Source organism: Phaethon lepturus, unplaced genomic scaffold (genome assembly GCF_000687285.1).
Source record: "Phaethon lepturus isolate BGI_N335 unplaced genomic scaffold, ASM68728v1 scaffold11037, whole genome shotgun sequence".
Lineage (NCBI taxonomy): Eukaryota > Metazoa > Chordata > Aves > Phaethontiformes > Phaethontidae > Phaethon > Phaethon lepturus.
Genome location: NW_010549804.1, coordinates 1 through 18,129, shown reverse-complemented (window position 1 = coordinate 18,129; position 18,129 = coordinate 1). Strand labels below are relative to the sequence as shown.

Below are 18,129 nucleotides of genomic sequence, written 5' to 3'. Positions count from 1 at the left end.
GGATATAAAAAAAAAAGAAGAGGGGGGGGGGGGCGGCAGAAAAGGAGTGGTTTCCAATACATCATCTGCAGTACTAAACCTTCAAATTCAGTTCACAGCAGATGGTTTTTTCCACCTACTTAACTGGCTCCAGTTAAGATGGCTTGATATTTATTCCCATACAGAAGCAACAGATTAAACACATGACCAAATATCTGCTCTCATTCTTGGAAAGTAGTCCGTATAAACTAGAGAAGAGAAATGTTACCAGGGGACAGTACATGGGGAGTTTGCACTGCATAGCAGGCCCACCTTTATCTGCTTTGAGTGAGGTTGTTCCTTTAAAAAAATAATATATTTTTTAATTCTACATGCTCATCCATTGACACACAACTTTATAAATACATACAGAAAACATCAAGTTTCAAGTGCTGTTTGATCTGGGGACAGTAAAAAAGCTTGAGCTTTTTAACACAATGAGAACCACAACTATATAAGAATTAAAACACACAGACAGGAGATAAAAGGTTCTAAAAAATTCCTAGCAATGTTCTTGCACATATAACCTGCTAACAAATTACTAGAAATATTAATTGCAACCTGTGGAGATCCCACAAGCATGACATGCATGAGTATAGGCTCTTATGGTATGATTACTAAATCCAGAACACCTCCCAGATACTCAGATGGTGACTGAACAATCAAATATGAATTTCTTGTCCCTACTAATATTCCTGAAGTATATTGGAAGGACAAAAAAAAAAAAAAATCACAGCACACTATTCACTGCTGCAGACCAAGCTCTCTGCAGAAACTGCACTTTTGTCACTGATCTTCAGAGACATGACACCTCCCGTTCATTCATTTTTATTAGGTGGCAGTGGTTACCTGTGAGATAGACCTTCTTCCTCCCAAAGCGATCTGAGAGTTGGCCAAATGAGATTGCTCCAACAAACACACCACTGAAGTAAAAAGAACTGGCAGCACTGACTTTGTATGATGTGTTACCAATCAAAAACCACTGGATGGAGATAAAAAAAGGAGAATTAACCAGAATCCAAGCAGTTCACCAACAGCTAGTAGATAGAGGGGGATGACACACACTTTAAGGAAGATCAAACTTTGCCTAAGTCTCCTAAGTATGACATTCAGTCAGTCATCAGATAAGTCACCAAAACACAACTCCTCCCAGACTCACCAGGTCATACTAATCAATTGCACAGTTCCCCCAAATCATGAGCAGTCTTTGGTTCTGAAATCAAGGACAGATCTCTCAGAATACTAACTTTTGCAGCCTTCTCCCACCCTCCCTTTTATTGCCTTTTCTCACATAAATCTATTAGCTTAAATAGACTCAGTTCTACCTCGACATGTGTCACTGCAGTGTGTAGGCATGCTATGCAAAAATAAAAACTGTGGTTTATGTCCAAAGGGAAACCTGCATATGCTCCTCCTCATGAACTGTCCTGTCACTGAGAAACACTTTGGTAGCATTAGACAGGTTTTCTGGTATTGCAAATACTCATCCTTTTTACAGTCTACTTTGTGTCATTTCCAATTCTCCTCAATTCCAAATACAAACCCAATCTTCATATGTTTGATTCTTACAGAGTTATGTCTCACATTGAACCTGAAGGGAAATTCTTTCCCTCACAAAACTGCAGAATGAAAATATGCCATGCTCTCACTGTTCAAGAGTTATTTCCTTTTGCATTCTAAAAACCTCCACACCTTCTTTTCTTTTTCTACTCATCTTGCATCTTGAGATAATGTTTCCTTTTAATGACAGCCCAACTTTCCTTCCTGTGCTGGTAAGCTGGTGATTATGTCATTATCTCTGCAATAACACTCTAATCTTCTCCTCATAATCTTCTCTTTCTCTACCAAAACCCCATTAGATATCCTTTCTAGCAAAGCTTATATTATTTCAAAGATCAGATATAAACTACCTCACCATGAGAACAGAGCCATGCAATTAAACCTCACCAGGATTACAGAGCTGGTAAAACAGAACAAAACAAAATCATTCAGAAGCTCCAAGAAAATAACTTGCTTACTTCTCAGTATACACTTCATTTTGAATTGTCACTTTAATGGTGAAGTGTTTACTGATATAGTAGGTAATGTGCCCATAAAGTGTCAAGACTGACAAAATTCAATTCTAAAACTAACCATGTGACCACAAATCTGCTTTTGAAGCTTCTCTAGAATTTAAAAACAATTCCCAGAAAAATACATTTGTATAATAGCATATGACATTACTTTTATCTTGAAACAACGTGGTCAGTTTGTTTTGAGAGCTACAAGAATCTTGCCCTAACTTTTGGTATAAACGTTTTAAAAGCTGCCAACACTGAAACCCAGTGACATTAGATGCTTTCTGAATTATTCAGGGATTAAGGGATAATTTGGATGTGAAGCAAATTTGTCCTGCAAATTAATCTCAACAGCTAAGAGGCCTTTCAAAGGGCTCAAGGCCTTTCTCTTCTACATAAAGCATGTTACACATATATATTCTTGATATTCATGAATCAAGCTTTTTACATAAGCAATGGTCATGTTATTAGTAAGTGATGCCACAAGATAATAATTTCAAAAATCCTCTTCAAATGTAGAAAAAGCTTTTTTACACATCAGTAATGAGATTAGATAGTGATGAGATATTTCCCCAAATAAGTGCACTGTCACTAAAGTCTTTATATTTAGTACATAACTTCCAAATATCACACATTCAGCTAACAAATTTTGAAAAAAAAATTTTAACAGTGGGAAATAATAAAGGCAACAAGATTTTATGCACATGGACCTTTACTGAGAAGTATGTTAAAGAACTTCAAAGCAGAATCTACACAAGTTGCCTTGGGAATTTTTTTTTTATTTTTTCAACTGAATTCTGCTTTTTACCTGCATTTCTTATGTAGGCAACTAAAATGCCTAACAATCTTTATAAAATTTATGTCCTAAAACACTGCTAGGCTCCACAAACATGTCTGGCTTGACAAGTATGAAAGAACAAGAGATTCTTGGATAAATTAAAATGCAAACAAGAAAAAGCCCAGAGAAAGTTTTAAAACCTTACTGAGCTTTGAATAATGCTTAAATAATCTACTGTCCATTAGGATTTCAATTTAAATAGTGGCATAAGTACTCATATCCTCTCTACTACCAGAATAAGAAGCAATGCCTGTTGCACACAACTGCTTGGTACTATTCCAAAGCTGGCAGTTTTTATTAATATGCTCATAACCAATAAAGTTAAGTGCTTTACAGGACTAATTCAGATAGTATTAATGCCTCTGGACAATAGCCATGAATTATCAAGTGGTACTACACTTGAATCAACTGTACAGCTCTAAATTCAGATCTTGTAACAGATGCACTTGGGTAGGGCTCTTGCACAGAAGAATTTGACATTAACAGATACTGAAGGCCCCAGGAAGGGCAGGTGTTGCACACATCTGTGCAGAGCCTGAAATAATTTCTGTAGGGACTGTGGCTAGACCACAAAAGAAGACACTTACAAAACACAGAGGCCACACCAATAAAGCTAAAGCTTGTTTTGGGATAGAATGGGGGGAGTTGCTTTGCCCACCTGACTCCTCACTGCTCATGCCCTCCCTCATACCTGGAGTTGCAAAGATTGTAGAAGCCACTTCCTCTCCTGCAGTTCCTCCACTGCTTGCTAACTGCATGATGGTGGCACTACATGCATTTGAACTTAGCCAGAGAATCACAAGAGGTGTCTAGAAAGAGCTCAGGGTCCATAAAGGATTTTTAGCACATTAGTACAGTGAATGACAAGATTCCAGCTCCATTGTGGAACCAAGCTACAGGATCCAATACATAACTTGCATATGGAAAAGGTGGGAAGTTTTAGAGCAGAACTTTAGTCAAGATCTGCATAGCAAATAAAGCTAGTTCTTGTTGCCAGTAAAGATATGAATAAATCACCTGTTCTCTACCTGGAGGTAGCACCTATTTCATTTGCTATGCAAAAATGCATTAGTATGGAAAAAAGGAGCAGTACAATCAGCCCCCCACAACTGACCAAGTAAGATTTACTACTCACACATGAGGCAGTGAAACACATTTCAGACTTACCTCAGAGACTATTGATGTGAAGCTGCTGCTGAAGTGTACATGCTTATGCACCTCGCTGCCATTGGCAGTCAGAAGCCATTCCCCGAGAGCTCTCTGCTCAGTCACTGACTGGTTGCTATGGCTCTGATTAGCTGATAGCTCTTGGAGATCCCAGTGGTAGGGAGGAATTGCACCCACCAATGCAATGAGGATGGCTTCAGTGGCCACATAGAGCTGGCATGAAAGACAAAAACCAGAGATGCTAAACATACATCCAAGCAATGTATTAAATCAGTATTAAAAAATATTCCTATTTTATATTCACCTTCCACCACTACGAGATGCCCCCATCTACCAAATATCACACACTGAAGAACCATAACCTCACAACAGTGGTTCCTGCATTTTCTATCTGTTGATTATTACTCTTAAAAAATGACAGGCACACATGTGAATGCATATATGCATTTTTTAATATATCTACACATTTATACAGACACACAAGGTCTAAATACAGTGATTAACATCTGGCTTTGTTTAAGAAAGAATAAATAAAACTGCTGGAAAACCAGACATTTCAAGCCTGGTCTAGAGCTAGGTCACTGCTGCTTGCTCAGAACAACATTAACAGGCTACTGCTTTAACAGTCTACACTACAACTCCATCTTAAAACCCAGTGTTTTTAGACCTGTTTGAACATAGAAGTGCCATGAGTTCTGCAACAGAAGACAAATGATAAAGCCTGACAGACAAAAGGAGTTGTTGGTAACAACACAAAAAGCCCCCCAGTCTCCAAATAAAACTGCCTCTTGTCTTAAGCCCTCACTGAGGAACAATAACTCAGCACAGTATCTTCTGACAAAAAAAAAAAAGATCCTGTTGCTTCACCTGCTTACTACTTCCTCCATAAAAAACCCTCAGCCATGCCACTCCATTCCTCAAACCTCGCTTCAGCCACCTCCTGAACACAGTCCTCCCAGCACCACCTCTGTATGTTCTTGGGAAGAATGTACTCACAGGAAGTGTGTTCTCTCAGAATGTTGCTACACAAATACTTCTCAAAACCGGGAAGACCATAGATAGGCACAAAAAAAGGAGTCTGAGGATCTCTGAATTCTGATGCAAACAACACCAGACAATCTGATTCTGTGCTGTACAACAGCCGAGCAGAGTTAGACCCAGATCTAAATAAGAATTACTGCTGAATTAGCATAAATACCAGAGTTATTACCTGAAAGCATTTTCTTGCCATCAGCTCCTTTTTGCATTCTACATGATAAACTGCTACTGTAGTGGCAGGAGGTAAATAACTTAAAAAATCATTCTCTTTCCTTTTTTTAATATAAAATTACAAAATATCAAATTTGGAAATTTGATATTTCAAATATCAAATGATATTTTGATATTTCAAAATGAAATGATATTTCAAATATTCCAAATTTGTAATATGTGGAAGAAAAGACACAGTCTGTTAACTATGTTATTATTTAAGCTAAAGAACAACTTCCAGATAGACAAGGATGAGAAGTTAAAAGATCTCATGTGGGCAAGAAGGCAATGACTAAGATTACATGGAGAAAGAGGTGTTAAAAAGCGGAGTGGCCATGTTGCCAGGGATGTATGGATACAGTATTCTGAAGAACAGTTTGAAATTACTGAGAAATAAGAATTACAGGTCATGGTCTGTGGTATGTCCCTGTACTCTGACTTGCTCAGACAATTCTGTGTCAGGACTAAGTGATAATATCCTTGCTTTTGTCTTGTGAAATAAACGTATTTTTGAAGTAGTTCAGGAAATGATATCCTCAAGGCATTTGTCTTAGAGTAAGAAAGCATAACGCTTTTCATTTTTGCTCTAGGTGAAACCCACCCCAGCTACAAAAAACTAAATTGAAAAATAAGTGATCGCAGGCACACAAAGAAACTTTACAGATATTTTTTCAATAAAAAAAAATTCAGCCTTAAGCACCCTAGTGGCTGCAGCAAGCAGGGATACAACAAAGATAGAAACACTTTCAATTGATCTGTTGAATCAGAAAAATGTATGAAGATGGAGACATGTTTTGATGTTATCAAATAGTATTGTTCTATATTCAAGTTCCCTGGAGACACTGCTGATACAAGACTGTTTTTCTTAGTGATCATTTGCATTGTACTTTGGGTAACAGGTATGGTAAACCCTCTTCATTTCATTGCAAAACCCAAAACCAAACCAAGGCCCACAAAACACCCCCCAAAATTCATTTATAATTCTGAAGACCAGAAGCACTTTCTGAAATTGGTCCTTAAAAACATGATGAAGCAAACTCTAAACTTAAAGAAATTCAAAATACAGTTTTTATCACTCAAGTGAGAGGCAGGAATTTGTTAATGAATCTGGAAATGCTCCCGTAAGAATTCTAAATGCTTGCACTTACCAGTAACATACTTGTGTAGACTGGTGACCAATACAAAATGCTATCAAATCAAATAGAAATATATATAACATAAGGTATAAAATGCCTATATTATATGCACTTTGGCAAACAAAGCCCTTAATTTTCTAATTTTTTCTATAACGCAGGTCAAGTCAAATTTATGTCATTTAATGTATACCTTCTATTCAGAAAACATTTTAATTGGCTCTGTATGGATGTTAACAGTCCCCTATGAATTCCCTGCACTGATCTGTATTAATCAAGAGGAATACCAAGCACAGGGGGAGGAGGCAGCAGCTCATAGTCACTGATGATGAAATGCTGAGAATTTTGTGAGTTTGGTTTAAGTTTTTCCTGTTTATATTCTCTGTAGGTTAAAATTTTACAGTCTGCCTAGATTAGAAGTCTATGGTGTAGGAAGATTTATTGAAAGGCAACACTTTAATAACCTGTAAACTTTTACTTCCTCTCCTAAGTCGAAGGAATTCTAGTCAGCCATTTACAGTTATTTCTTTAACAGGTTTTGAAATAAACTTAAAATTAATGTTTAAATTAATATTAATAGAAATGCCTGGAATGTCTTGACCAGCTTTCTTGGTGTTCATTTTCATAATAAATTATTTCCAAGAAAAATGTAGAATCTCTAATAAGACTAGCAAGGGAGGGGGAGGAAGAACTTAGATTCTTTTGTGTATAATGAAAACACACACACAAAAATATTTAAGAAACTCTTTTGGACCCTATAATTTACCCATTATGAAGCAGAACCAAAAAACAAAAGCAAAACTTAAATTCTACTAAGTGCTTTCAACCTTTTTAATTAGCTCATCAGCAATTTACAACTAGCCTGGTCATTCTAGACAAATACCAGCTGAAACATTCACTGTTGAACAAAATAGTGAATAAGCCACTAACTTCTGACCTTTCACATATAGAAACATTAAAACTGCACCATGAGGAAAGACAGAAATTAAGGAAGAACATGAATTACCTTGCTCTGGTAGAAGCCTATGATGAAGAGATGGTTACATTTTAGGATTAGAGTAATTTCTCCTGAACCCATGACAAGCCGCTGAAAAGCTGGAGAGTCACCTTATTTCTGAAAGTCTGATGATCTCATCTGCTCTGAGTTATTTCAAAAGGATGATTTCACATGATTTTTTTCTCTTCTCAATAACTCTTTTATGTAGAAAAGCCCTAAAACATCTTCCTGCTGCAAGATTATTATCTGCTGCTGACAACACGCTCTTCTACCAAGAAGAGCGTGTTACTACTTTCCCCCTCTTGGTAGCACAATAAGAGAGAACACCAAAGGCAGAAGGAAAGGCTGTTGTAGTTAGAGCACAGAATCACCATGTGCAGAAGAACACAATGTAATCTCTCAGACACTTAACAACCCCAACCCCACTCTGACAGTAAATATTCCCCATGAAGAAAGTAACCACTGTTGATTATTACCTGTGTCAATGACAGAGAGGACACACTTTAAAAGAATGTAGGGTTTCTATAGAGAAACTGAGAAAACCTACCCAATTTAGAGTTTTTCAACCTTAAAATGTAGGCCTCCAGAATCCACAGAAGAGTCCAAACCCTGTCCAAACCCATACATAACTTTATTCCAGAAATTCTTTAACATCTACATGGAAAACTAACACTGTACAGCAAACCACAACTCAGAGCCTCGTTTCCTGCAAGTTTGCAGAAAATGTCCCCTAAGCTTCCCCTTCTTCTCTGTTCCACACATCCGAATGCATACATCTCAACTCTGTTTCATGCTCAGTATCATTCTGGTGGGCAATGGCAGGAGTAGGGCTTTGGTGCTCCTTCTGCTCAGACTGCCAGCCATGTGCCAATCAGTCAGGTGATGGCTGCCACCAAACAGCACATGCACAGACAAGGCCTGCTTTACTTCCCATCAGCACAGGCAAACATTTGAGTCTCAAGAGCAAATAACTTAATCATACAAGTTTTCCGCAAAGACAGTCCAAACAGTAACCAACTTCTCTCTACATACCTTTGCCTGACAGGGCCATGGGAATGCTGCACACACCTTGTACCTGTACTCCTGCCCACCTAACAATGACAAAACCAGCATTGGTGATAGGACTACAGGACGCATTACCTAGGATCTCACCTCCTCAGCTCAAGTTGCTTTAATAATTATCTTGTAGTCTATCACAAGAAAATTCATTTACCCTTTTTCTGCCAACATGCAGAAGTGACCTTTACCAACAAAATTTAGTTAAGTACTTTCAGCTCTGCACTTTTTTCACTAGTGTCATCCTAGAGATCCAGTATTTCTAGGTAAATTGACACCTTCTGAGATTTCAGTTACTGTCAATGACCCAAGACAGAGGGTATGTCAGAGTCTGCTTATAATTGGAGAACGAAACAGAGGGTAGAATGCAGACAGTGACAAAGGAAAGTCAGAAAGTTCCACAAAGGGTTCTCCAAGAACAAAACAATATTCTTCATACAACAAGATCATATGAGTGAATTTTACTCTGAAGACACATGCTTCATTAAATTGTGACAATAGCATTAGATTCTTCTACCTCCTCCATCACCCCAGTCTCCCAAACAAGAATAAACAAGTAAGAACTTACCATCAGGAGACAGGTTGATATCACTTTCTGCAAGCCAGATTTCTTCACAGTGCTATAGATGTATATGATGAGTTTGCTGTTAAGAAGTCAGCTGTCAGTCTTGCACTGAAGCAAAGTCTTGCAAGACAGTTTGCTCTGGGACAGATGAAAACTTACAGCATTGAAAAGAGCTCAACAGGATTCCTCTATCAGTCTCTTGCTTAAAGTAACACCTAGTGTGTTACCTACCACAGAAACATTAAAAATTGCCATAAATACTTTTTTTCTTCAAAATAACATAGGAGGTACAGGCAATGCACATGATCCTAAGGAGACCTTAGGATCTCACACATTACTTACACATAAAGTTCCAGTTCCTCTCTGCCAAAAATGCACACACAGTGGTAAGTTAGAGAACCAAGCACCAAAATTATGAAAAGCACTATAAATACTACTTCTGCTTGAACAGGAATATTCAAGAAGACTCCTTAGTTGAACACCAGCTATACAGTTTTCATCAATACCACATCAGAAGTGCCACTCCACTCTTCTGATGTAAAGAAGGACTTATAGGAGAACAAAGAAAAGAAGTATACCAGAAGTTCCTATTTCGGTTTATGAATATACTACAAACCAAGCCAGGACTGAACCGTCTCACTGGCATTATAGGATAACATGAAGTAAAAGTCAACAACTTCTGGTAAAAAAAAAAAAAGCAGGTGTTATGGACTGACAAGTATGTCAGAGTTTAGTCCCGCTTTCACAAGCATGATTATTCTTCTGCCCGCATTTCATCTTTGTTCTCCTTTCTGTCCATATCTTCCAACCTGCTTTGGCTACCAACATATTTTGAGTCACAGTGCATACCATGAGATCAAAGTTCACACCTTAGCATGCTGGTTTGGGACACTGCCAAAGAATATTGGGTGAGCATCTTGGTCTCACAGAGGGAGTTCTGCTAAGTCTAAGACCACATTCTCAGCTGTGCCTGGACTTCCTCACTACCAAATGACAAAAGTGAGAGGAGGGGTTAAGGGAATCTTAGCAGTTAATTAGTAGATAAGGTTTGAAATCTTGTTAGCTATTGCGTAAAGTAACTAAAGCAGGAGATATGTAGTTCCTTACAAAGACAGTTCCTGATAAACTGACAGGAGTGAGAACACTTGTAGCTCCTCACAAGGATGGTCCCTGATAAGAACCAGGAGAGTGCCTCAAGAACCGGCTGAAACTGACCTTGTGGTTTGGATGAAAACTAAAGAGCAACTGAGTCTGCGTAAGAACAAGGGGTTACTAGTGGTGACGAAGAGGAGCCACTGACCTTCATCCTCACGACCCTCAGCGACCACCACCAGAAGGCATTGCGCAAGCACAGATGGGAGGAGTTCATGGAAATAACGTCTTGGAACTCATTTCAATACGAAGTGGGAACAGATCATGCATATGTATAGGCATATTGCGAAACTTTATGTATATGCAACACTTTGCTGTATGTATTTGAAGTAAGTGCCGCGTTGGGGCGCGCACGGTTTTTGGTGGGACTACCCCCCCGTGCTGCCCAGCGCTGAATAAACATACCTACTTTACAATCTTACAGATTGTGGAGTCTGTTTTCTGCACGTCAAAAGCATTTAACTTGGTAAAAGGGTACAATAAAAGCATATACTGATTACTTCAGACATTTCTGCTATTTAAGTATCCAGACTAAAAGACATTGCTGACATTTTGTATAAGCTGATTTCATTCATTTATTCATTTTAAGGACTTGCCTGAGGACAAGCAATTGGATCTACTTGTGTTTTGTTGCCCTTTTTATAATTAAAAAAGTCTTGGATTTACTGCTATTTTAGAGCAACATGATGCTCCAGAATGAAAGAACAGTTTTTTCCAATTGTGGTGAAACTTGCTAAACCACTGATTTTCAACTTACAGTCTACAGGCCTCAGAAGTCCCTGAATTGCTTCTTAAAATTCTGGGAAAAATAATCAAGAAAAACAAAGGTGTCAGCAGCCTTAAATTTACTGTACAAGGACTTAATATCTTCAGTGTTAACATGTCTTGTGGTGGGGTTAAGAAGTCTGTGGGGGGGTCTGCAAATTGAAAGAGACTGAAGAGGTCTGGTCTTTCTATATTTTTAAAGACACCAATAAGCAAACAGCATACCACAAACAGAAAGCTGCAATAAGCTATGCATACAACTCTTCAGCTTTCCTTAACCAGGGATCTCAAAAGCTTCATTGTGCCTTCCAAGGCAAATTCTTAACACCCTTTCCATCAAGCCCACCAGAATTAGGAAAATGACTAGGGGAAGAGAGATACAATGTTTAACCAGTTTAAGTCCCAAACTTAGTCACAGATCATATTGTAAACAAACAAGACCTAGAAAACAGAGGCTATTACTCCAGAGGGACTCCAGTTGCACTGAGCTGGTACTCGCAAAAAGCAAGTGGGGGTTTTACTTAGTGCAAACAATGCACATGAAACACTATCACCTATAAATAGAAGTAGTTATATTAACTGCTCAGTTGAAAAATAAACATTTGTGAGCACAAAACTTTATTTGGGTCAGAAATAAAGAGCAACAATCATGTGCAACCTAGAAACAATTATTCTGAGTTCAATTACATATCCACCAGTTTATCACCTGAGAGAAAAGGAAATTAAGAGTCTCTAAAAATGGTGGAAGTGTCAGTGAGGACAGCTGTGATGATGTGGCTTGTTAGTGGAAAAATACAGGTAATTTATTGCCTACAGAGCATAGGAAGTTAGAGACCGTGTGTACACATGAGCAGAGAAAGAGGAAATGGAGATAATGTGTCATAATACAAATATTTTTAATCCATAGTCTTTGCTATCCAGTGGAATTATGCTTGCTAACTCCCAGGCTCATCTTCTGAGGGTACCTAGACAACAGACTGGCTACATGGATTGTTTCAACAGAGTTTGCCAGGCTGAAAGCCATCTTGATTAATGGCAGAAGATGGGATTGCTTCAGCTCCCACTGAATCCAAATACCATCCCATTGTACAAAATACTCTTATTAACAATAACTTTGTTAATAATATGAAAACATCCCCCTATATGTTTTACCCACACTCCATATGAAGATGCCAGTCACCATTGACACACTGCCTCCCAGGAACCTTCCATTCCTAGTTGTTAAAAAGACCCTGCAAAAGCAAGGCATTCAGCACAGCTAGAGTAAAGCACCCCAGAGCTAGTTTCTTCTGACAACTTCACTGTTACACAGTATGTAGTGATCTGAGAAGAGCAAGAAGACCTGGCACACCTTGCTCGTGTTTCTTCCATACCTCAAGCTTGCTCTGATCATACATTTCCCCTGCATACAAGCATAAATTTAAACTTTAGCTTTATGGATGATGCACACATTTGGATTAAGACACAATGTAATTTTGAGGGAAGATGGAGATATAGGCAGCTGATAAGGGATTCATGACTCCCCTCCACTCAGGAATATTTTTGGAAAAAATGATAGCAATTTAGCTATTTAAAATTAATTGGCAAGGAAACAGTTATTAGAATTTAGGCTTCTGCATTATATCTGAGAGTTAAGGACCCCACTGCTAATGAAGCATGTCACAACTCAGCATTGTTATTTCAGGTTTTATGCAGAACACAGTGCAATGTCTGCATCAGTTGCATTCATATTTTTAAGGTTATAGTTATAATATCAGAAGAGATAAGTGATTGTTTCTTTTAAGAAACAGTTAAGGATCTGAAAGAAGTAATTACACAAAGACAGATCACATTGTCTTGACTACATTTCTGATTCTTCTGTTTTATTTACTGAAGGCCACTAAAGGACCAAGGAGTCTTGGTTAGCATCTAAATCACTGAAATGAAATGTAACATGTGACCAAAGCACTACCTTTTTTTCCTTAAAAGATTTCCCCCCACCCAACTGGAATAAATGGTAGGATTGGTCTTCACTTAGAAGTTCCACCAACTTCCAGGTAGAAATATTCTTAGCTAAATGAGTAGCAGCATATCTTTCTGTGTGATTAGTTTACATACGTACACCCACCTAGTTTATTTTTCTTCCCAAGCAGGAATAAGCTATACCAGAACAAAGAATTCAATTCAGTGAATCTGCTACTCTAAAAGCCTTCATCACTTCTAGAAGGCAGGCAATACCATCCTTTAGCATAAGCATGTTCTCAGTAAGATACAATGCACAACAAGATGTGGGAATACAAAGTTTACCTCAAGAGATAAATTTTGGCCCCTACTTATTACGTTTGTATTCATGCCGCATTTGAGCCCACACTTCATGTAAGTGGCTGCACATATTTGACGCACATTCTACAACTGCTTTCTTGAGAATCAGAGTGACTTAAAACTCTTACTTCTCCCATAGACATAAAAGAAAAAAGCCAAACAGTGAAGTAATCAAAGTGAAGGAAGGTCACACAGCAATTCTGTAAATCCTTTTTATATCTGCTACCTTGTTTACATACCTTACAGATACTTATAGTTGAACTATGTCTAAGTTACAGTGCAAGTAACTTTGGGTAAACAGCATGCTTGTCATGAAGCCCTCAGAACACCTTCAGCACCCTTTACTAGCAATTGTAATGCAATTCGTGTAATATCCATCTCTTTCCTTAATTGTAAATTGCTCATTACATTTCAAATTTGTTTTGCACTTTCTATTCAGATAAAGTCCTAATAACATACCTCATCAAGGACTGGGAGTAAGCTGTTCAATTTATGATCAATTCTGGCTAGTTCAAAGAACAGCTTAATAGACTCAAGCAAACATAAGTATTAAAAGAAGATTCAGTGACAAAGTATTTCATTACTGTCATTACAACTACAGCATGATGTCTCATGCCATTAAAGAGGTAGAATGTGTACAGAGGGGTAGATAAGAAAAGTCAAGAAACAGAGTTAAACAGGGCTATGTATGGGATCACATCTGTATCATATCTGAAGACAGACACCAAACCATTTCTTTCAAATTATTTCTAAAGATTTGGGATGAGCCTACCTTACTTAAGCCACATGTCCCAGAACCTGCTTTCCCTCAACACATTTGTGCAGATGGGCTGATTAAAAAGCAGCTTTCTGCATTGGGATATTCAAATGATAGAAGTCATACATGATCTTGCTGTCAACAGCAAAGAGATGTTAGCAGCACCACTCATTACAGCTGCACTGCATCAAGAACATCTTTGCATAACAGGAATGCATTTGATAGTAACTTGATGTTACCACCTTAACTGTTTTTCCATCTTCCTTGCAGTTAGTAATGAGTCCCTGAGATGGAGGGAAGCACCATGCTTGGTAATTATGCATAGTGCCATGCAATGCACATCACCCAATTTTAGGCAAAGCCTTTTTCAGCTCTGCAAACAAGACTTCCTCTTTAAACTCTAACATGTTTAACAGCCTTTTAATAGACATATAGTAGGAGTGCACTTCTATTCTCAGATTTCTGCAGGTTCAGTTTGGACTTGGGCAACCCTGTAGCTTAGATTCACTGGCAAGGCAAACCTCTTTCAACTGCATATGCTGAGTCCCAAGAGACCACGAAACTTTCTTTTTTTTTTTTTTTTAATATGCTTGTACACTCACAAGGATCTGATCAAGATGGGCTATTTTAGCTAATGTTGCTACACACACTAAACAAACACCAAAAGACACCATTCTTTAATAATGCTTCAATATAATTTCTTCAAAAGGTAGTGAGCACCTTTCTAGTAATCAAGCAATAGTGTCAAGCAATTACTTTTAGTTCAAAGTCCTAAGTATTTTAAGAGTTATGAGGTCCCTTTATTCCTCCCTCATTCTCTTAAAGAGAAATTTGGAAATGCAAGACTAATCCATCCTCAAATTCAGATCATTAATCTATTCCCACATTGTTCAGATTAAGTCCAGTCTTTGTGTAATTCCATAGATTTTGGAAAAAATGTTTCTCTACTTTAGCTGTTATCACTCTGTTATAAAGTTAGCAACCACTGCTACGGGACATTCCTAAAAATCTTCCAAAGTCCTATTAAGTTGGTAGTGAATAAGCCAGGCATACCTTAATACAGTAACATCTCAACAAGTTAACGAATAACAGCAGCAGGTAGCAGAGGAATAATATAAATCAGTGAAGATGAAAGAAGCAGCCCACAAGACTTACACTTCACCTAGTTTTACACTGATGACATACAAAAACATTTTTCTGACTACAGGCAACCTGGAGGTTTTTTGCCAGTGTCAGTAAGCACAGGTTGAGTACCAGTTCACTCAAGCCCACATGAAAATTGAGAATCATGTGGAAAGTCTCACCCATACAGACACAAGTACAACTTGCCTCAAAGAAGGTCTGAGCTAAACTGTGTTTATAATTAGAATTCAGAGACCAGATACATTGGTATATCAGTAAGGCCATATGGTAGAAGTAGTTTACTGTAGAAATTTATGAGAAGAAAAACACTAAGATGAGGGAAAATACCTATAAAGTGTGAAACTCAAGAGATTAGAAACACGCAGAGGTGAAAAAGCATAAAAGTCTACAAGGAAAGCAAGAACATCTGCTGGGAATCTTACAGGGCAGGGAAAGCAGAGAGTTTAAGCTCAGTATATTAGCATCAGCGATTGAGGGACTTGACACAGCAAAGACAAAAAGAGTTTTCACCTATGTGGTATTCTTATCTTTAAGAATGTAGAAATATTTTTTATACCAATAGGCCAATGTGAAAATACAAGCCAACTGAGGGAGCACATGGGAAGAGACAGGGAAACAAACAATTAGATGGAATAATCAGTCCATGGCGGAGCCAGTGACATAGACTAACCGGAGGTCTCATTCTGCAGCCAGACCCTGCATCTAATCCTCTAAAGGAGACCACAATTACCTAAATCTACATCACACACACATACCAGATACATGACTTACCTTTGCGTCTATCCTCCAAAGACTGACAATAAACCAGCCAAAAGACTCGCAGCGGTCGTGGAACCTGCCTTCAGTCTTGCTCTTGCACATCCCAGTGACACATTATATAACTTGGCACCAATAAAGGAGCACCAAAAGCAATCAACCACCCAAGCAGGAACCAGTTGTGTAAGTCTAAATCTATTCATGGACTGAAAGACAACAAGCTTCATACCTAAAACCCTTACAAACTCCTGCGCCTGCATGATCTGAAGCAAAGAAAATATATCAGTCAGGGAACGACCTTCATTGGTATAGTCCAAGAATTAAAGTTAACATGAGAAGAAAAAAACAGATCTGCAAACCTGGTACTTTTTTTTCTTTAGTTATTCTGAGTTAGTTCCAGGATTTGCAAAGATCTTTCTTTACTTCTCCCATGAGAAATGCAAATTAATCCATTAAAAAGAAAACAAACAAAATCATAACAGAACAGCTGACCCATACTACTTCAAACTCTGGCAATACAGAGCACTTGTCATGGTTGCAGTTTGTGCCAGAACATGACCAGCACTGGAAGAAAAAAATAACTACTGCTTCCTTAATCCCTAATCTTCAGTGAGCATACAAATTATCTTGCCAGTCAGCCAGTTGAACAAGCTCTAAGCAATATCTAATTTTAAAGGATTAATCAGATAAATCAGTTTAAAAAAGTGAGATAGAGAAACAGTACAAGGAAACAGAAACCTACAAAGCTTTTGCTGTTCATCATCATAGCTTTGCAACCAAGTACAGAGATCCCAACTGACAGAACTGGGCATCTAAATTTTCTTCGGTCATCTCATAAAGCTTCTTAATACTTCTGTCAGTCTCACAGCTGCCAGGAGAAAACACCTTCAGTCTCACAGCTCATGACTTGGAAGTTCTTGATTACTACAAAATGCCACTCAGCAGAGGCAGGAGGATACAAAGTTCCCTTCATCCCTCCTGCAGCTGCTAAGTTTCCACAGTGGCAGTAACCCAGCATGTGTCAGCCTGGCTGAATTCACCACGATTAAGTTTTTGAAGAGTTAATGTGGTGTAAACCAAACTTCTGACAGATTCAAACTATACTTTATGCCTAGGCCTGACTGCGAAGGTGCATATATTATCCTCATCTCCCCTCCTCACCCCCACAGGAAAGAGACACAAAGAAGCAAAGACAACAAACCTGGTTGCAGAGCACACCACTTGATCAGCAGTGCCTGAATTGTATTGTATCACTCAGCTGTTACTTTGGCCTCCATTTTAATCACAAAACTTAAGAGAGTTCCAGTTTTGTATTTCACAGAATACAAACCTGACCACCCAAAATGTCGAGCCTTGTCCAAACACCTAATGCAGAGACACTGCTCCTACACTCCGAGTTAAGTCAAGGCAAATCAAAGTACCATAAGCAGTCATAGCCTATCAGCGGAGAGCTCCACACACAGAAGTATCAGTGACCACCTACAGCTTTTCAAACATTTCCACCACAAACAAGCCACATGCAACCTAGAAACCATCAGCCTAGGCCACTAACTCTAAGTTGTGTAGGATTCCCAGCAGTCTCTGGCAGAAGTCACTCTCTTCTAGTCTAGCTCATAGAAATCTCAGTTTAATTTCACTTCAACCAGCCTTTCACCTGACAAACTACATACTCCTGATTTGCTCACTGAGCGACACAAGGCATAACACCTCAGGCAACGTGGCACATATGGCACCAGCCATTTGCCCCCAATTCCCTCTGCAGAAGTTCACTCTGCCTTTGGATAGAGGTCACCTCTGCCCCAGGAGCACTGCAAAGTGCTGCAGGCTACATCCAGAGCAGACCAGTTACTGCCACCAGCAGCCCGCGGCACAAGGCTTCCAACACCAACCTTCACACCAGGCAGCACTCACCACAGGCACCCCCCCCCAGCCACTTGAGGGCAACTGCCCACAGCACCCGCACTGTGCTAGTGGGGGCATTCCCCTCCCAGCACTGCCTCCCCCACGGGTGATCCCACGCGAGTCAAGGCGCTGCACCCCACCCTTAGGAAAGGGGCGGGAGGGGAGGCGACATCTCACCTGGAGAAGCACAGCCAGCAAGACGCACAGATACACCTGGTAGGGCCCCATCTGCCCCACCAGCGGGAACGCCTCCTCCACCTCCATCCTGCTCCCC

General features: G+C 39.0%; 1 protein-coding gene across 1 annotated transcript in view; it reads right to left on the bottom strand.

Annotated features, from left to right (window-relative positions):
• Nucleotides 1-18,119, bottom strand: part of SLC22A15 (solute carrier family 22, member 15) — a 35,261-nt gene extending 17,142 nt beyond the window's left edge. Inside the window, exons 1-3 of the mRNA XM_010290367.1 lie at nt 18,033-18,119; nt 4,081-4,293; nt 868-1,000 (exon numbers count right to left, since the gene is read on the bottom strand). Coding sequence (XP_010288669.1) covers nt 868-1,000; nt 4,081-4,293; nt 18,033-18,119 — 433 coding nt within the window. The remainder of the gene's footprint in view (nt 1-867; nt 1,001-4,080; nt 4,294-18,032) is intronic.
• Between the last annotated feature and the right edge of the window lie 10 nt (nt 18,120-18,129).